The sequence below is a fragment of the Epinephelus moara genome, chromosome 22 (assembly GCF_006386435.1).
Source record: "Epinephelus moara isolate mb chromosome 22, YSFRI_EMoa_1.0, whole genome shotgun sequence".
Lineage (NCBI taxonomy): Eukaryota > Metazoa > Chordata > Actinopteri > Perciformes > Serranidae > Epinephelus > Epinephelus moara.
In genome coordinates, this window is record NC_065527.1 from 2,956,925 (window position 1) to 2,978,433 (window position 21,509).

The following is a 21,509-nucleotide window of genomic DNA, read 5'->3' on the forward strand; positions in this document are numbered from 1 at the left end:
AGGATCCAAAAAACCCCAACCCCCCCTCCACTGATAAATAAAGAACAGTCCCTGATTTCACACAGCATATTTCCACATGAATGTCCCCACTGTGGTGCTTGGTTTGCTTTTAACATAACCTAACGCCAGGGCTTTTATTTTGAAAGGGCGTCTCCGTTGCAGCTCCACCGGTGACAACAGCCTGGCTGAGGAGGATTACCGGGGGCTGGCTCGTCCTCGGCTGCATTAAAGCTGGAGCTGCCGCAGCTGCACACACATCAAAGGCTCTCCTCCTCCTCCTCCACCTCCTCCTCCACCTCCTCCTCCTCCTCACTGCAGCTCCTACCGACGGAGGCTCTCCTGGATGGTGGAGCCATTTCTTCTTTCACACACAGAGGGATCGGTGTCCGGTCTACATAACGGGATTTATATAAACGGACATACGGTGGATTTCAGCCGTCTACGGTAGGCACCGGGCTGCTGTCGGTGTGCTGCTGTAACACCGGGCTGTGTGGGCGGGAGAGGAACATGTATGATGGGCTTATGATCAGGACTCAGTGTGGGTTAGAGTGTGTTTGAGATACATATTGATCTGATCGTGACTGTGAGGTAATTTAATCCTCTATAATGATATAATCCTTCAGTTTATCCTGTATTTATTACATGTTTTATTCTCCCACAGCCTGTCTCTGTATGAGTCAGTGTGTCTTGTATCATTAGAGATAATTTGTTATAATAACCTTGTGATGCATTGTGGTGTTTATCCTTCAGTCATCCATCATGGCTCCTTCTATATTTTTTGTTCTATATTCCTGTAACCCGTGTCTCCGCTGTGAGAACACGTAACGCAGCCTTGTGTTAAATGTATTATAACATCATCAGCTCTGCGTAACGCATCGTCCTATCATTGGACCACTGCAGTCACAGTCATCATGTCGGTCAGAGAAATGACTGGATTCCATCGATGTGTTTTAAATAAACTGTTTAGTGTTGTGTGAAGATGAATATTAATCTGAACTGGCATTAATGTGATGTTTTTGTCTCCAGTCGAGCCGCGTCGAGACGATGCACTGAGGAGAAGACTGCACAGGCTCCCCGGTTGTGTTGATCCTGAGGCTGCAGTGAGCGGAGGGGGGATTGCGGTACAAGGTTAATAATCGGCATCGGTGCAGGTCCTCTGTGTGAGCGGGGACCGGCTGTAGAGGGTGATTCTTGCCCCTGTGCGGGGGGATCGGCGGAGAAATATAGATCTGTGAAAATTATGGCCACTCTACTGCGGAAGATCGGTCTGATCCGCCTGCACGACCGAGACACCGAAGACCCAAAGCACCATCAGGGCTCACTAAAGGGGACCAAAGGGAACCAGAAAAACAACGCCAACAAACACTGTCAGACCGCCAACGAAACCAACATCCTGAGCACCCCGGAGATTAAGGCGAGGAAGCTGGACCAGCTCGGCAAGGACAAGCCGTCCGGCAAGGATAAGCAGGGCAAGGATGCAAAGGAGAAGCAGCAGACGGGAGGAGGCGGGAGTAAAGCGACCAGTGCCTCCTCCATACCACCGCTGGCGCCTCACCGGCAACACTGCACCCAGGTCCGGACGCGGAGGCTGATGAAGGAGCTACAGGAGATCAGGAGGTTAGGGGACAACTTCATCACGGTGGAGCTGGTGGAGGACAACCTGTATGACTGGAACGTCAAGCTGCACCAGGTGGACAAGGACTCGGCGCTGTGGCAGGACATGAAGGAGACCAGCACCGAGTTCATTCTGCTCAACGTCACCTTTCCTGATAATTTCCCCTTCTCGCCGCCGTTTATGCGGGTCCTGACGCCACGGTTGGAGAACGGCTACGTGCTGGACGGCGGGGCCATATGCATGGAGCTGTTGACCCCCCGCGGATGGTCCAGCGCCTACACGGTGGAGGCGGTCATGAGGCAGTTTGCGGCCAGCCTCGTAAAAGGACAGGTGAGGGGAGGAAGGGCTGGTGGGTGAGGGTCCGTGCATGGAATATCATCAACCACACGGCATGTTAATCATCTCTAGTACATTTAGTTTCAGCCATGACACGCACTGGATGTGAGCAATCCCATTAGGCATCCATGCGTCATGCGTAATTAACGCGTAAAACTGCTTTTACGCATGTAAAACACATGTCAGCCATGGCGAGGCTTTTAGTGTAATGTGGGTGTTTGAGCCAGGATTTAATTTGATATATTCCAGAAAAAAATTATGAAAATATGCTTTTGTTAATTTCATCTATTTCCAATGCTAATCAAGTAGCAATTACCATGTCCTTTATATAAGCGTCAATTTTGGACACTAGTGGAGTGATCTCTTCCTTCCTTCTCTCCTTCCTGTTTTTAGGAAAATTCATGAAACAAGTGTTTAGGAAATATTCCCCAATAGGAGGCAGTTTTACTCTTTATAATGTAAAAACAAATATCACAACAGTGCCAAATTATTCAGTAAAATTGATGTATTCCTTTATGTTGAGTCTATTTATAGCCTTCACTGAGCTGTGTGTGAGCCATAGCTGCTGTAGCCATATCTCAGGCCTGTACTCACCCCCCTCCTGTCTGCTGAGAGCAAACCCATGATCGTGAATATTATTAATCTTTATGTGACTTTACGGCAGCCATTTCATGCAGTGCAAAGCTCAGTGTCTCCTTGATGCCAGCTCCTCCCTGCAGTCCCGGTTTGCTCTCCTTTTATTGCTCCCATAAATCAGCATCCTTTGACAACAAAGACCTGCTGCCATGCAATGGAACAGTCCCTGCACGGGCTCTGATGGAGTCTCACAATATATCTGCACTCCCACTAGATTGTTCCAAAGGAGGAATGACACAGTTACTCAACATGTGTGGTGATGGATAGAAAGGCAGATGAATAATGGAGACAGCAGGTAGCCTACCTACCAGCAGTCCTCGCTGACTTAGACTGACTGGATTATGTAATCCTGTCAAATCTGTTTTTCACATCCTCAGTGCACTGCAGCAGCAGCAGCAGCAGCAGCAGCATGGAAATGGCTGCATCTCCAAATGCACTGTAGGCTATAATCGTTTCAACTCAGAATAGATTTTCTATTTTCCACCCAGATCAGAATTTTCTAATAGTGTTTTCAAATGCTCACTCTTGTGTCCGGCTCCTTTCATTCCACCCGTACACTCTGCATCTCCCTCCTCACCGACTCTCAGTCTGACGTCAGCAGCATGACAGCGCTGTGGCAGGAGACCTTACGTAAACTGTCACTGGGTTCTCCCGCCCTGCCCCCAACACTTGGAGCTTTTTTTTGTCTTTGATGATATAACTGAACATTATTCCTGAGTCCTCTGTGGTCATTAAGCATCTGTTGCCAAGAGAGGTCATGCAAAAAATGTACCCACAGCAAAGACACAGGGAGAAATGTGTGTGTGTGTGTGTGTGTGTGGGTTCATCTTGATTTGCTGCTTGAAGAGATGAGCTAGCAGCTCCGCAGTGCTCCCTAATTATGGTGCAGTGTCTTCCCTCTCCAGTTTGCTAATGGAAACAATATTGATTAATTATTCCTGTGTGTGTGTGTGTGTGTGTGCACCCATCTTTATCTCTTTGTTTGCCTCCTCTGTGGATATGTGCCCACACAGGCGCTTGCATGCTTATGTCCTCATTTTTCCGGGAGATGTACCCGTCTCTAACGCATCATGACAAACACACAACTATATATAACCCTTTGCACACAGGATGTATAATTATCAGTCCTTGGGCACCAGTTTGCTGTGACAATAGTGATGCGGCTTGTTTAGAAGCTTCCTACCTATTCTTAGTGCGAGAGGATACACACAGTGACGGAGTGATGAGGTGAAAGTCAACAGAGCTGCACATGTCTTCACCAGCAGATGTGAGGGAACACACACACACACACACACACAGAGTCACACAGGCTGAGGTGAGGTGATACCAGTCTGGTCGTCAGATACTTAACTTCCAGTTTTAGGACAGTCACTGGCACAGAGTCATCTGTCTTGTGTAACAGTGAGTTAAGCCTCACAGTGCTGTGCAGGAGGTGGAAACAGTTGTCGAGTGGAGACAAACTCTGCATCATGTGCAGTAGGTGCATCTGTGGTGTAAGCAGATTTGGTAATCGATCTGTGCTGCTGTATTGTTGTCTGTACAGCAGTATCATTTAGGTTTATACTCCTGGCTTTAACCTCTTCTCCTCTTCTCCATTTGCACAGCTGATTAGATTTCTTTGCAAACATTTCTTCGCTATTCATTACTGTAAACTGTCAATCACTCATGCTCACGCTGACGCTCCAGTCGTCATCCCTTCGCTGAGTTAAATATAGCTCTGTTAAATGTTAGCTGTTCATCATTCATTTGAAAATACAGACGTGTTAAATGTAGTTTGAAATTAACTATCAAGTGTTAAAAAAAGGACACAAGCTGTGATTTGACAACAGTTTTGATAATTAATTATTCCTTACGAGTCATTTATTAACAGAGTGTCTGCAGGCTCCCAAAAAGTCTTAAAATGTCTTAAATTCAAATGTATAAATATTAGTCCTTAAAAGTCATAAATAGTCTGCCACAAACTGTTTATCTAATGTCATGTATCCATCTTTTAATTTCTTTTCTTCAAACTAAGTCAAGCTCTTCTGTGCGAAAGTCCAAATTCCCACTGACCCTAACACTGTCTCTTTACTTTACACCTGCACTTATCTGTTGGCAAAATATTTATCCGAACTGACTCTAATAACCATAATCACACAGAAAACCTGCCTCTGCACGGGACCACATTACTTACCTTTACACTCACCTGCATAGGAAAAAGATGATTTGTCCAAAAAGCAGCCCTAAATTTGGTTCAAAATTATTTTGAAAAGGATTTTAAAATCAAGTGTTCAACACCTGAAGACACGCTCATTAAGCAAAAGTGCACATTCGCTGGTTCCTCCTTCTCAAATGTAATAACCAGCTGCTTTTCTTAATAATTGAGACTGAAATATATATATATATATATATATATATATATATATGTATAGATATATATATTGTCATGAAGTTGTTTTGGACTTCAGAAACTTGAGTTGGACATTTTTACCTTAATTTATTTCATTTTATGCTGAGCAGTCTGTTGATTATTAAAACTATCATTGACAGATTCATGGTAATGAAAATAGTCGTCAGTTGCAGTTCTGTACATTTACATTATTAAATAAGGATCAAACCTGACCAAACCAAATTAAAGGGGAATTCCAGAGGCTTAGTATCACTTTCATTATGTTTGGAGATTCACAAGAGACAGATTAAAACAAAAATGGTCAAAATGAAAGCAGCAGAGGCCGAGATATTCTGATGTTTAGTCTCCACTGTGGGTTAAGACTCACTCGCACTAGAACCTACATTTCCCATAATGCACCTGGATAATGTTTTACAGTACGCTGCGTTCCTTAGACTGAGTTGCGCTAACACCAGCAAACACTTCCAGGTAGATAACTGGCAGCTGATTACAACTGTGGAGACGTGTAAAACTGTCAAACTTGCTGATTTCTGTTGTTTAAATATAACATTTAAATATTTATAGTTCAACAGAGCGGTGCGACCTTATCTGATTTTCCTGCTGTGCTTATTTTATGTACTTCCTTGCTTTGCTGGCATCTTTGATAAACCAAATCTGCTGGCATACTGGTAGACCAGTTCCCATTTGGAAAAGGCTTTCTGACAGTAAGGAAGAGTGGCGAAAATATTCTAAATAAAACGCACACTTTAACTGATACTGATTATTTTTGTGGGTCTTTTTCAGGCTGCTAAAACGTACTAATCGAGGCAGCGTTTGTTCAGTGCCGTTTGATTTCATGTAAGTGACACAGGGAGTTTTCTACCTGGAAGTTATTGTGAAAGAAAACATTGTGATTCGGTTTCTTTACCTTGGAAGTCGGAGCTGGGAATGATGTCACACCTGAGTTGACCAGATTCCAGTAAACAAGTTGGAAAACCAACACATTGTCAGCAATACCAGTTGACAACAGCGCTTTACGCTATATTTTGCACTTCAGCCACCGTAGAAACGTGACCACAGGTAGAAGTTGGACAGTGCTGTGTGCTGAAGTGCTAATAAACAGTGTCTCACTACAGCTTTCACTATTGTTGATGTGCAGAGCAGCCATGTTGGATTTTGAGGTCAGAGTTGGTGAGATATTCCCCTGACTTTCAGGGTAGAAAATCAGACTTCAGTGGGTATTTCAGTTAAAATTTCCAACAGAGAACTTGTAAATTTCAGTTTCCCAGTGCTTATGAAACATGCCATTTAACCCACAGCGCTCTGACGTGCCCACTTCTCTCCAAACCCACAACTTGTGGGTTAAATGTGTATTTCTCCAAATATGTTTGTCACAATTTTGGACCGTTCCTTCAGAGGACGTACTGTTTAACTTACACAGAGCGTATCGTGGGGAATGTGGATTTCCCCTCTAAGTTTCCTGTTATCTGTGACAGATTATTGTTCTACTGAGTCCATCTTTATAAGCATGACTGGCTGTGTGCAGACAGAGGAACCTAAACTGACACTAACTTTAAAAAAAAAAAAGCCGTGGCATTACCCTGTGATGACCCCGCCGCCAGTCCCACAGGGCTCTCCTTAATGATCTGATGAGGATGATGATGACATTGATCCCTGTTTGTTTATCCCGACCCCGTTAAGCACATGTCTGCGTTATGCAATCCCACCCCCCCCTTGCCCCCAGAGCTGCTTCCCAACATGCACTGGGGCCTTCCCTCCTCTGCCCATTGACTGATCTCCATTCACACGATTACCCAGCAGCCACTTTACACGAGTGTGTACCTCTCAACGAGCGAGCGCTTAGCTGAAATAGATAAACACTGACATGGCACTGTATAGGCCCGGGGCGCTCACTCAGCTGAACCGCAACACACACACTTACACACACACACACACACACACACACACACACACACACACTCTTTTGTTTGCCCATTCTTTTTCTCACGATCTGATATTTTAACTCTCTTGGCCCATCTTTGGATGAATCGCACTGAGACGCTCTTGATGACTGCGAACGCATCGGCGCTAATTAATGCTCAGTTTCACCCTGTCGTGCTCGTCGTGCATCGATACACATGCATGTTCTCACTCTTTCATTGACACACCCACTTCATCTTTCCTCCTTTCTTACTATCACACACAGCTACTGTTTCCAGTGTAGCCTTATGCAAACAGCCTAATTTGTCTGCACACACACACACACACACACACACACACACAGCTCCATGATTCCCTCACAGGGACCAAACCAGTGTCAACTGCCTGCTATTGTGTGTAGAAACATGTACCCGACGCCCACAGTGATTCGTTTAATGACAACAAGATGAGGCTACATTCCTCCCTGTCATCTATCACCATGGTAATCACACCTCTTTAATGGCCAATTGCCATGACGATATCCAAGGCAGCCGCCGCCATTTTGAGGTGGTGACAGCAGCCATATGGCAGCATGTGAAGATATGCGTTTTTATGAGGTTGCTGGTGATGTGAAAAGAGAACAACAGCACATCCCGGCGTTCCACCGGTGCTGTGACGGTCGCCAGCCTGCCGCATTATCTGTGTTTGTCAGCCTGGGTAATCTGTATTACAGGCCTGCGGCGTCACATGGAGGCAGAGCAGGTTTCAGGCGGCGCTGCTTAGGTGACACTCGGTTTATTTTGTGTTTTAAAGGCTGCGCGGATCAAAGCAAGTCCCCGAGGAAGGCTGCCTTTAATATCTCTCTGAATGAGTCACTGGTTGCGTCATGTTTTGAGTTCCTCTAAACAAGAGACAAACTCTTCCAACAGAGGGAAAGTTTTCTTGTTTCCAGCACAAAACAACTTCCACAGTCGAGTCACTGTCTTCAGTTTCACTTGTCTGGCTTTATTTGAAGTGTTTCATGCGTCACATTTAATAACCCGTCATGGTGGACATTTATAACAGGGGTTGATTTCAATATTGATTAAAATACAAGTCGTGACGATGGGACAAGCTCTTCAAAATGTGTCTGTCTGAGAGAGACAAATTGAGAGTGCGAGTGCCGCTAAGCCCCGTGGTGAAATGAGGCCAGTGTTGCTACAGGAATGGAAACTGTAACCCTAATCTCCAGATCATTCAACGTTATCACCTCATCTCCCTTTATCCCCTGCATCACTTTTGACCCAAAATAGCCGAGCAAGTACGCAATAGGACACGCTGATCATCCATCAGCTGTCGCGGGAGCAGAGAATTAACTCCGGAGTGTTTGATGCGTCTCATTGCAGGGAAGAGCGTGCGGTTTGAAACTGTGGTCCCAAAATCCACTGCTTGTTAAAGGAGCTGACAGCTTTAAACAATTTAGCACTGGTGTTCTCCCCGGGCTAATGTCACCGATATGAGATGAATTGTTGTCTTGTTTAATCTCTCTCGTCCTCATCTGAGTCTTGTGTTTGTTGCTCTTCTTTCCTGGTGTCGAGACAAAGGTTGTGAAAAACACTGTGAGCTCTAATGCATGCTGCAAAATACCCCATTTTTATTGTGCTTTTTCCTTTATTACAACTCAAACAACACCAGTGGCCACAAGAACTAAACATTCAATTCACATGCAAAGCACAACACTGCTAAAGCTCCTCTCTCACCTCATAAAAACCCAATAACACCTGCTAACATCTGGCGTTTGTGGGAAGGTTACCATCAGCATTCACACACGGGTTAAAGTGACTCTGCAGCAGTCACGGATGTTTATCAGCTATCAGCTCTGATCAGCATTAATGGAAACACAACACCCATGTGAACACGCTAAGTTTAGCCTCTTAACTGGCAAGATACAATGACGCGCTGCCACAGAACACAGTCTGTTCCCGCCCAAGCAGCACTCAGACATCGCTCCAGAATGAGTCTGCGTAGAGTTAGAAAGACAGACTGAATAAGTTAAATAAAAGTAACTATCATAACATTTTCACTGGCCCTCTGTGCTGCTTCAATTGTTCACTTACCTGTTCTCTGGCCTGTCTGTGACATTGGACGTAATGCACCGGTAAAAACACAGAGAGGCATCCTTATCTGCAGCAGAGCCGTCTACACTGCTGCACTCTGCTGGCAATGGGAAAGGAGTCCATCGTATATTTTTAGCAGGTGTACCCGAGTTTAAAAAACCCATGTACAAAGGCAAAGGGTGGCAAAGAGGTATAATGTGTTCATATAGTACACAGGGCCCATGTACAGACTCACACAGAAGTTTTGCTGAGGCATAGATATGAAAGTACCGTAACACTGTTAACCAGAGAGAAACAAACAGAAAAAGGCAAATACAAGTCCCACAATTCTACATCCTTAAAGGAGCTCTATGTGAAATTCAGTGCATGAGTACTCTGGACACAGGTCTCAGCATAATGGTGCTAACACCATAAACAGCGCTAAAAAAATGGCAACAGTGCTGACAGAGTTAACATTGGTAAACTGAGGGAACTTGCAGCCCGTTCTCATTCCAAACTCGTCAAATACCACCACTTTATCAGTGATCTGGACGTTAGATACAGACGCACAAAGGCACCTTTTGTGACGGTGTAATACGCACCAAAGTCATCCAATACCGGTGCTATAGGTCCATTTCCACCGCAGGAACTTCAGGGTAATTTTACGGGGCCGGGGCCGTTGGTGCGTGTCTCCACCGCAGGAACCACCCCCGAAGGACAGAGTTCCGGAACTTTTACAGGGGCTAAACAAGTCCCTGCCTCGGAGTAGGTACTCAGAACAGCCCCGAGAAACTCCTGGCTGGGGCTTGGGGATTACTTGGTGCTGATTGGATATACTCAAGGAGGGATGTGACGTCAACAGAAAGCGACAAAATAGCCGGCATTTTTAAAACTCAGCAGATGAGGAGTCGCATTTTTTAAAAGGAGTCTTAAGAAGAAAAGCAAGAAATGGAAGACAAATCGTACGACAAATATTTGTTGTTGTTCTTCTTTGTTTCTTTGCTGCGTCGCCCCGGTCAAAATGGTCGTGCAATGATTACGTCACATCCAGAGCCCGGTAACTTTACAGGAACCTTGCTCCTACTCCGCCCTCTCAGTGGAGACACGGCGGTTGAGAGGGCCGAGCGAGAGGACGTTTCTGTAAAGTTCCTGGCCCCCAAATAGTACCAGGAACATCTTCAGTGGAAACGGGCCTTATGTCAGTGGACGTCCATGTAAGATGCCAGTGCGCGGGGGCACCTGTGGCAGTGTCATGAAACGCACCAGCCTACAGCTGTGCATTGCCAACAAACCCCAAACTTTCACCCGGGAGCTCGTTGCTCACTTCGTTTTTATGAGGTGAGAGAGGAGCTTTAGCAGTGTTGTGTGCATGTTGAGCTAAACCATGATTTTTTATTCTAAGCTAACCACGTGCTTTTGTTGCACAAGGAAATTAACGTAACTACGAGGTGTTTTACCGACGTTGTAAGTGTATTTTGAAAAGGCTGTATCCATCTAACAAGCAGAAACTGTACATTCAAAAACGGAAGTGTATTTTAAAAAGACATAATGCATGTAACAAGCGTAAATTTACATGTTGTCTCGGAACGTCAACCACAGACGCTGGAGGACACCTAGTGCATCATATGTGGACGTGAAAGTCCACAGACAAAGAGGCGGTATTTGACGAGTTGGGATGAGAAGGCATTGGATTTAGAGGGTGGACGCTACGCTTCCACAACGACACAATCCTGATGTCAGTGGTAACTGACGTGTGAGAACAGAAAAAAGTGGCGGCAACCAGTAAGCCAGTAGGATACACACATGCTCTAACATGCACATGCCAATAGACTGGTGTTCTGTTGATGTGTGTTACCTATCGAGTTGTGTTGCTTAGCGATTTTGCGCATTGTTACAGTATCATGGAGTAGAGGAGGCAACATTTGAATTGGAATATATGGTCTATTGAAATATGCTCCTCCTTAAATCTCAAGAGGCATAAAGACATGTAGTTAAACACGTACATGTATGTTCCTACACATCCATTGTGTCATTTAGGTATGAGAGAGCGTTGCTTTGGACAGAGCCAGGCTAACTGTTTCCACCTGTTCCAGTTGTTATGCTAAGCTAAGCTAACTGGCTAAAGTGTTATATTTACAGTACAAACTGATATGAGAGAGAAAGTTGATCATCGTTGCCCAGTGTATCAAATATTGTGTCCGTAGATACCAATGCCCAACCTTGTAAGGATTAAAGCTCCATTTACGCAGCATTTTCCTCCTAAAAATGTGTACAGGAGCATGTAGCTGCAGCATCAAGGTGCAGACCATGGATGTCGAACAACGTGAGGGTATTTATCTGCACTGCAGCATGCAGAGGAGCTAAAAGAATTTCATTAGTATTGGTTTCAGTGGAGTGGAGTGGCCTCAGTGCCATTTTCTCCCTGCCAAGAAACGCTCAGGGTAGAGGGAAGTGGTGCAGTGTTACAGAACATGTACAAACAAATACAGTAAGGTACCTGACATATTACACAGCAGCAGGCTGGTGTCCGGTGAGTCGACTCCAACAGAGACCTCAGTACAGCTGCAGTGTGACCAGCGGATAGAGATTTACTGTGCAGACGCAACCGACTATTTGGGATGTGTCTGTGTGTTGGAGGGGATTTTTATGCCTCTAAAAACTGTGGCAGGAAGCACTATGTTTTCGGGTTGTCCATCCATCCCATACTTGTGAACATGTTTCTTTGAATTGGGCACAAACGTCCAGTTCAACACAATGATTCCTTGATTAGATTTTGGTGGTCAAATGTCACTGTGACCTTGCATTGTCTCATGCTCATGAATGCAATATCTTAAAAAGGCCTCAATGGAGTTTCCTCAAATTTGGCACAAACGTCCACTTGGACTCAACGATGTACTGATTAGAATTTCATGGTTGAAGGTCACTGTGACGTCACAAAACATGTTTTTGGCCATAACTCAAAAATCCATACATTGATTGTGACAAACTTTCACACAAATGTCGAACAGGATAAAATGATGACATGGGTGATGACATTTTATATCCAAAAGGTCAAAGGTCAGCTTAACTGTGAACAGAAGGGGAGACATTTGAGGACTCTAATCTTGTGTGTCCATCTTGAAACTGTGCTGATTGTTCAGATCTCTGTGCTGCCGGGTTAATATATGTGTGAAGCGTCCATCTTTTCACAGACATGGACGTAAACGTTGGCAGAAGCACCTAACTGCAAGGCAGAGGCTCCAGTTATAAACGAAATGATTCACTCAAACAGTAGTGACATTCATATGTATCACAGCGTTGTTATGGTGGTGTTGTCATGGCTGCATATCTATCAAAGTTGTTGCTTTTTTTATTCCTCCTCCCACGCATTCTTCTTTAGGGAAGACTTAGCACCGCTGCCAACGACAGAATAAGCAGCTTTATTGTCACGCCCACACCTCTTTTCTCCAGTTTTTTCTTTTTCGCCCCCATGACATCCCACACTTATTATTAGCTCCGGTGTGTGAAGGAGGGAGGGCTTCAGCGAGGTGGTGCCTGGGTGAAAATGTCTTCTGCGTGATGTCACGGCGCTCTGAGTGAGATGCTTTTCACACCGAGCACAAGAGGGTTACATGCTCATATATTTATCTTCTGTCATATTTACAACCCTTTCATCATTCGGTGCAGTTGTTGGTGCTCGTCCTCACTTAGCCCCCCGTCGCCCGGTGTAGTGGAGGGTGTATTTTTTCACTTGTGATCAAACCTGACGTCTTAAAAGCCCTTCCCCTGCCTTTAAACGTTGATCTAATGTTTATCAACCTGCAGTCGGACCACTTGGCCTGTCAACATGTCCCCAGCAGCGTTCACCGGCGAGTTCATCCATGTGCATGCGTGGGCTGTGTCTCTGTCGTTCTATAGTTTGTCTGGAGAGACTTGAAAGCGTTTTTTCTAAAATGAGCTTGACAAGACGACTGACAGTGGTGAGCAGGGGAGCCATCTTTCTTTTGATCTGACAACACATATCCAGATCTGACAAATAATATTTTGACATAAGCTGTTTTTTGTGTAATTTCCCAGAATGATATTCTTCTTGTGACCCAGAAAGCAAAATCAATGTCAACATGCAACAAGACATTTCTTTCCTCCTACTGATGTGTCAGATTTTAAAAATGCAGCATCTTTAGTGTCTTGATGCTTTACTCTGTTCTATATGATCATAAACTGAATATCTTTGGTTTTAAACTCAATCAACTCAATCAGACTGAATTAGATATTTGAAGACGTCACTGTGACCTTTAGATAACTGTTACGGCCATTTTCCTTTTTTATTTAATAGACTTTCCAAGATAATGATCATAAGATTGATCAATAATTGTATGTCTAAACAGAAGCTGCAGTCATAAAGAGTCTGCACATAGTAGCTTTATATTTTTGTAGGCTGGTAAACACAACAACAACAGGACTTGGCAGGACGCCTCTGTCTCCATTAATTTCATAGTTATGGCAAAACAAAAGCTCATGAATCACCTAATGGCGGAGGTCCTACACTGACATCATCGCCAACATCTAATCAATTGTTCTCTGGCTCAGGTCCTGCTTGTCTGTCCAGTTTTGTAAAAATTAATTTATGATTTGGGGGTTTTCCGTCTGACTGACAGACAGACAAATATATTGTGTGGAAATAGCAGCTTTGGCAGACAGTGTAACTTTATGCAGGGCTGCAGCCAAGAGGTTTGAAATACTGAGGTCATGAGTCCAACTTTCTGCAGCACAACACCTCTCTACCAACGTCTTTGATCAGACACACAAAAACAACATTTGAATGTTTAATGTTTCAACATATTTATTGACCTGTTTAGTTATATTGTCTTTATCTACTTGGACTTTTTTGTTAATACTTTTGTAAATCACTTCCTCTAACGTACATGACAGGATTGATTTGGCTACAGTTAGCAAGCAGTTAGCTTAGCTTCCAAGCTAGCTGGCACCATACGTCAATAGGATGTCAGTCCATCCATCCATCCCATTCTTGTGAACATGTTTCTTCAAATTGGGCACAAACATCCAATTCGACCAATGATTAATTGATTAGATTTTGGTGGTCAAAGGTCACTGTGACCTTGCATCTGTCTTATGCTAGTAAATGCAATATCTTAAGAAGGACTTGAAGGAACTTCCTAAAATTTGGCACGAACGTCCACTTGGACTCAACGATGAACTGGTAAGAATTTCATGGTTGAAGGTCAAAGGTCGCTGTAACGTCACAAAACATGTCTTTTTTTTTTTTTTTCTTTGTTACACTTTTATTTAATGTCAGTCTTTTTTTGTTTGTTTTTTAAAGATTTGTTTATTCAAAAAAAATATCCTGTACAGCATTGCTCATAGTAGAGTACAATACAAATATCTTTTTTCTTTTTTATAACCCAACCAAAATATAATATATATACTAGCATATTATAGAGCAAGTAAAAAACAGTAATAAACAGTATTATACATAAAAATACGAACATTCACATACACAAAACACAANGTAGTAATGCTCAACAGGAAGGCAAAATGAAGGATCAAGAAAACAAGTCAGCTAAAAAGATGGGTACATACTGGAAAACAAATGCTTGATGGGTTCAACTGGTAGGAAGCTGCACTAACTCGTTGAAATGATCTATGAAGGGCTGCCATATGTCATAGAATTTCTTCCTTGAGCCTCTCAGTGTGTATTTTATTTTCTCAAGTTTCAAAAAGAACATGACATCATTAAGCCATTGGGCTGTAGAAGGGCTCTTGGCGGACTTCCAGTGTAGTAGTATTACACGTCTAGCTAATAGGGAAGTGAATGCAGTGATTTGTTTTTGTTTAGGGTTAAGAGCAACCTCAACAGAGGGGGTTCCAAAAATTGCGGACATGGTTGCAAAACAAAGTCAAGGACTGAAGACAAAGTGGTAAAAAAACTGCCCCAGTAAGTTTGGAGTGCCGGACACATATAAAACATATGGCTCAAGTCGCAAGGAGTTTGCCGGCATCTGCTGCATTTATCCTTCACCTCCGTATAGAATTCGGAAAGCCTGGATTTGGAGAGATGGGCTCTGTGCAGTACTTTAAGTTGTATGAGGCTAAAGCAAGCACAGGCCATAACTAAAGAATTCATACACTGATTATGACAAACTTTCCCACAAATGTCGAACAGGATAAAATGATGACATGAGTGATGACTGACTACATTTTATATCCAAAAGGTCAAAGGTCAGCTCAGAAAGACGTTGCACTCTTTAAGTTGATATGAAAATCTGGTTGACGACATTTTAAATGTCTAATAACATTAGAATTTCACATTGTGTGGATGTGAACATTATAATATTTTGCAGATGTTGGATTTTGGTTACTTATCAACACAACTTAAAACCAACAAAACCAGATGTCAAATTTACATTGGCATTAGACGTTGTTGTGTAATTTTGGTCTCCCAACGTCACAAACTAAATTCAATCAAACATCAGTATCTAACGATGTTGGTAGTCAGCTAGGTTTGCACAGAGACTGGGAAAATCTAGCAGAACAGGCTACCAGCACCTTTTAATCTCAGTAATTAACACGTTATGTCCCGTTTTTTAATCCATGCAAAAGCTAAAGTGGATAAACATGTTATAAATTTTCATTTAAAACCCTCATTCGACCAACATATTTAACGCATGAGGACTAGATACTGGGGCACCTGGGAACCCCAAGAATAAACTACTGTAAGAAACAACCATCAGAATAAATCTCTCCTCTTCGAACATTATTTATTATGTGTATTTATTTATAATGTCATCTGATTATAGGAAACTTACAGTTAATTCACATATTGTGTGAAACAAAAATATATTCTTTTTTAAACTACATATTGAAGCTTTTATCCCAAGAACATTCACATTAGTAATCACCATTCTTTGATTCTAGTTTCATTTAGTTTGTAGTAATTTAATGTCAATTTGACTTGTGTTGATTTTTTGACCTCGATATAAAATAACTGAAATAAATCCAAAGTCATTCTTTGTCTTTTAAACAAAAGTAGATAGAGACCTTGTTCTGAGTATGGTCCGCTGTCAGAGTTAAGGTTTATTAAATCTAATTCAGATTGTTCAAGTTGTACATACTGTAAAATGAATGTTGTTTACATAGAACTATAAATACCTCACACAACAGGCTGTTATGTTCAGGACAAACTGTCACATGTGACAGGAGGAGCAACGGTTCACAAACAGCAATTTTCCTTGAATTGATCAATTAAATTTAATAGCCGTAAAACATTTTATTATGACTTTGAACATCATCTTATGGTGAAGAACAGTATTTACAGAGCACCTGAAGAAATCTGTCTCTGTTACAAATGTGTCTGACCTGACCTGACTGATGAGTGTGTGATGGTTAAAATCAGGACTCATGGCCAACATGAACTCAATAAAAGCTCTGTTATTAAACTGTGGGATTGGGTGCATTTGAGGCTCTCCTAAAACCCCAATAAATTAGTACTGTTAAAAATCACTAATTAAAACAGAAACAGGAAACAAAGATATGATGTCATTGGGAACAAATTGATTTATAAACTTCTGAGAAACTGGAACGACAGATTAAAGCGCCTCTGAGACATGACAAAAATGACACCCTTTGGAGTCTGTGGGCAAACCTCAGACAGTGTGAAGGTTAACTCTCGGCCAGAAAGTGAATAAGCTTTTTAAAATGTTGACCTCCCGCTTTGAAAACCCACATTTGTGGAATGTAAACTTCTCTTCAACACTTTGAAACACCCAAATCCCCAGAGACTTCATGACAGACATGACACCTCATACACCTCTGTCCTGGTGAAAATGTTGGCATTGTACATTTCTGCAAACCCACACTTCAAGACCAGGTATTTTAAGCCAAAAAAACATCACCACATGGTTTTTGTGTCTAAAGCTAACCTCATATTAACCACAGCATTGTTTGAACATAAAGTTTCAATATATCTGCTGCACAGTTACGTACCAATGTAACATATCGGTGGTTTGCAGAAATGTACAATGCCAACATTTTTCTGGTGTTTAGTTTGGTATGAATGTCTGCAGAACCACTAAGAACCCTAAGCCCTTTTTACTCTCTTAGATTGCACTACAGAGCTGCTAAGAAGTCCCGTCTTTATGCCTGCTTTGCATTTTTACACAGAACTAAACGATGGCAGCATCATCCCGCTCCAGTGAGTGATTTTAGACAGTATGCCAGCATCGCAGAATCAACAGAGGCATAACGAGCGTCACGTGTAACACAACAGTGTCAGCCTCTAGTGTGAGATATAACATATGCGTCGGCAGAGCATTATAAACATTAATAATGTCTTAACATGTCATTTAGCGTCCCTGTTTTATGGCAGCTAATCTTGTCCTCTGCTCGGAGGGTAAGGAGCTCCCAATCTCATTGTTGTCCCAAATTGCGGACACTTTCGTCCACTGCACTTCTTCTTTGAGTTAGCTGCTAACTGCTATCAGCTGCTTTTTAAATCTCTCAGTGGTGGGTCGCACACATAATATGTGCCAGCTGTCCCTTTTTACACAGAGGTCGTTTTGGCACCGTTACTACCTCCGATGCCAGCTTAAAAGTCCCCCGATTCTACAATCGTACCTTTTATACTGAACAGCAAAGTGGCAGAAGTGCGTGAAAGTAAAGAATGACTTGATTCCTCCAGTGAGACTGTTTCTGTGTTTTGTATCTCTCCACAGAGTCCTGACCTTGTTCCCTCTCTGTCTGTGTCTCACAGGGGCGTATATGTAGGAAAGCAGGGAAGTCCAAGAAGGCTTTCAGCCGTAAGGAAGCCGAGGCCACCTTCAAGTCCCTGGTGAAGACCCACGAGAAGTACGGCTGGGTGTCCCCGCCCGTGTCCGACGGCTGAGCGCCGGGCCACCGGCCCTCCGACCCCCGCGCTAGCCGGACAAACCCCAGCTAGCCCCGACACGCAAAACGACACACCACGCTAACTCAACAATCTCCCATCTTCACCTTTTGTTGTTTCACTCAGAGTTTTTTTTTTCTTTTTTGTTTTGTGTGTCTGTGTTATTATATTTTGGATTTTTATTTTTTATTTTTTTATTTTTTTTTGTCCTCACTTCCACCGAAACTCTCGGAGAGCAGACACGCCGCCATCATCGTCTCTCCCCCACCAAGAAGTGACTTTGGTTCCCCTCCCTCTCGCCCAGGGAGATTCTTTCCCCCATTTTGGAAAGACCTGAGAGGGAGGTGTATGTGTGTTTGTTGTCACTCCATCGGACATCAGCTGGGAGTGTGTGTACGTGCGTTTGAGTGTGTGTTACTGTCGGTGGATTTTTTTTTTTTTTTGTCTTAACGCACACCCATGCACGTACAGGATCAATCGGACAGTGTGGACTTTTCCACCCGTGTGAAAGACTACTGAATGAAGGAGACTCATCCCCCTCTCCTCTCCTGTCCTCGCCATCCCATCCTCCCCTCCCTCCCCGTCCCTCCTTCCCCTTCTTCTCTACGGCACTGAACTGGCGTCCCTCCCACCGTCTCTCTCTGTAGCTGTCGGGTCATTTACATATAAATGAAGCTGTTAATGTTTAATAGACGGGCAGCGCACTGGCGTTTATACTCACTCATTCACTCCTTCATTTCCTCTTTCTTTCGACTGTGCCGTTGCTCACAGTTCAATGCAACATGAAGATTGTAATTTACATGGAGCTGTGCTCTCTCTGTCTCTTTACTCGATCTCTTTCTTTAGCTCGCTCGTTCACTTTGTTTCTCTGTCCTTCTCTCCGTCTCTTGTGGCTAAATTTAGAGCTCACTGTTGCGTAGATGGATATTGATTTCTAATGGAGGAATACAACGTCACATGTTGCTTTATGCAGAGACTATGTATGATACATAGAATGACAGTCAGTCACCTCTTTTTCTCTCTCTACTCTCATGTTATCGTGTGTGTGTGTGTGTGTGTGTGTGTGTGTGTGTGTGTGTGTGTGAAAGGGTGTGTGTGTGTGAGAGAGTGTGTGTGTGTGTGTGTAGGAGAGGAAGAAGACTGTAATTCCCATGATTTAGATACCAGATGGTACAGCTGAAGGCCAGGCCTCAGTGTGTGTATGTGTCTGCGTGTATGTGTGTGTGTGTGAACAAGGGAGACAACCCTTTAAACAGAGAAGAATATGATTTACTGTGAATGACACTAAAGCCTAAAGGGAGTGCTGTTTTGTTTTGTTTTTCCGCTGAATTACTCGTCGCCGTCTTGTTCCACTCTCTCTGTCAGCTCCTGATTATTAGTACTGTAAACACACGTGTGGTTGTGACTGAATATCGTCTGTCTCTCTCCGATCCATGTGAAAAACTAAAGGTCAGTAGAATATACGCTTCGGACGTTTAGCTAAGCTCCAGACGCACACACACACGTAAGCTCGCCCACACACTTGTGCGTACACCTGCAGCCTTGACGCCTGCGGTAACACCCAGAAATGAAGACAGAAAGGGGCTCGAGCGCCGCCCTAGATGGAGCGGTGCTTTAAATACGCCTCAGAGCCCTCCTGATTGATGTCTGCTGAGAGAGGAGGCAGTAGGGAGAGGAGAAGAAGAATAGAGGGAGAGGAGGGAGGCTTTGATCACTACCGACTGCTTTCTGGAAATGTCAGGTGGCTTGCAAAATGGCCGAAGACATATTATTTGCTCTGCCCGCTGCGATTACTTAAGAGACACACACTTCCTGAGTTCCAACCTTTAAAAGGACTTTATGAATATCTAATATTAAGTCTGCGGTTGCAGCAGCGTCAGTGTCAATCAATCAGACGCCTACTAGCCACAGACTATCTGTCCGTCCAATCCAGCGGGCTCCTTGTGTGTTTGTTTTGCTATCTGCCAGCTGAATGTCAGAGGGAAAGCTGCTAATTGGTCTGACATTTCAGCGGAGCGTCGTTAGAGAAGAGCAGCTGAGAGCAGAAGGATGGAGGACGTCAAACCTCCCGCTCGGCGCTGACATTTTGTCACTTTCCGCTCCTGGTCTGTGTTTCGGGGGGAGGAGGGAAGGGCAGACAGGGGGGTTAGGTGAGGAGAGACAGGGGCGTAGGAGCATCTCAATGCCAGTCAGCTCTCTGCAGGCCCCACCCGTGATCCTGGAGCAGGATGTTTAAACCACTGAGCTGAAGCCGAGCCGCTGCCAGCATGCCGCGTTTGGACTCCGATAACAAATGCCCGTCTGTGTGTGAGTGCACGTGTGAGCAAATATGTACACTCCCATCATAAAAAAAGGCAAAAGAGTAAAAAAGTAAAACAACACACCATCTGGTATGTGATCATGTACGAAAGCGTCTTTGAATTTGGCTCGTCATTTCAGGGTGGATGGTTTAGTGATCTCTCGGCTCGTCAGCGGAGAAAACTGTAAACTGAATTATTACTAAGACAAAATATCTCAAACGCTGAGTGTTTGCTGGTTTCAAGAGAATAATTTTGTGATATAGTTTAGATTGGTAGTTTGCAGACACTAACTGGGTGAACTGATTATGTTGTATTATATCTGCATGTGATATGTGATTGGTAGCTAGCTACTGTATATCTTTTTTCAAGAAAAGCAAGAAAAAACATGGGAAAAACAACAATGCAAATGCTTCTCTTTTCTTGGTCTTTTACTTTTCTCTCTTTCTTTCGGGGTTCTGTATTGTACGTATATTTCTTTTTCTTTCGAAGCGTCCTAAAAAGAAAATGTCACATTGTGTTATATGAATGTTTGTGTTTTAATTTATTTGTGGTTTGCCAAAATGAAGATTTGAAGCATGTTGCAGGTATTGTCACAAGAAAATGAGAAGAAAAAAACAAACAAACTAAGAATGATAGCCTATGTATTTGTGTGATGGGGGAAGGTGTGTTTATTGGGGGGATTTCAGGGAGTAAAGACGGACAGAAGGTTGCAAAGCCTCAAGATTATAAAAGGGAGTTTTCTTCATTGGGAGTGCATCAAAGTGGAATTGAGAAAATTCCTGCGCTCCCTTGAACACTTCCTAGTCCCCTCCATGATGTCACTACTGTCCCTTCCCCATTGGTCCCACTCTAAGACAGTGAATTGGCTTATGGGTAATGCAGTCAACACAAAGATCTGGACTGAAGTGTTCCCCAGTCGCAGATCAAGGATCAGTATGACCTCCCTATGCTTCAAATCTCACTCGTAAAGGGAATGTGCACATCTGACCTGTGATCAGTTACTCTGGGCGACTTATCCCACTCCTGACTTGAGTGTTTGGTCGAGACCGAGGTCTTAAAAGTTCAAAAGGTGAAAGGTCGTTGCAAGACCAAACAGGAATGTGCAATAAAAGTTACAGCTTATTCAAACTCTGCTGATTGGACTGTGGTTTTGTTTCACACCTGCATTATGAGCTCACGTCACACCTGGGAGCTTCTGGTGCTGCTGCACTTAAATGTGTTTTAATGACCTACTTCAGGCTGCTGTGTCCTCAGCGTGGCCCCTGCACTGTCCTACTTTCACTTACTGCAGTCAATAAGACACTGGCTCTAACATCCTCGGTAAGGACAGACTGTAATCACCCGTCCTCCACTCTGGGGCTTTTATCAGTCGGCCTCC

At 43.5% G+C, this 21,509-nt stretch overlaps 1 protein-coding gene across 2 annotated transcripts; it reads left to right on the forward strand.

The window, feature by feature from the left end:
* The first annotated feature begins 165 nt into the window (after positions 1 to 165).
* On the forward strand, positions 166 to 21,259 carry ube2ql1 (ubiquitin-conjugating enzyme E2Q family-like 1). 2 transcript variants are annotated; one of them, XM_050035560.1, is made up of 3 exons: positions 166 to 444; positions 1,027 to 1,945; positions 17,700 to 21,259. In XM_050035560.1, exons 2-3 carry the CDS (start codon positions 1,241 to 1,243, stop codon positions 17,829 to 17,831), a joined length of 837 nt encoding a protein of 278 aa, XP_049891517.1. In that variant the 5' UTR covers positions 166 to 444; positions 1,027 to 1,240; the 3' UTR covers positions 17,832 to 21,259. The 2 variants fall into 2 exon arrangements, with proteins under 2 accessions (XP_049891517.1, XP_049891519.1); XM_050035562.1 differs by lacking the exon at positions 166 to 444 and adding an exon at positions 452 to 588.
* The last annotated feature ends 250 nt before the right edge of the window (positions 21,260 to 21,509 follow it).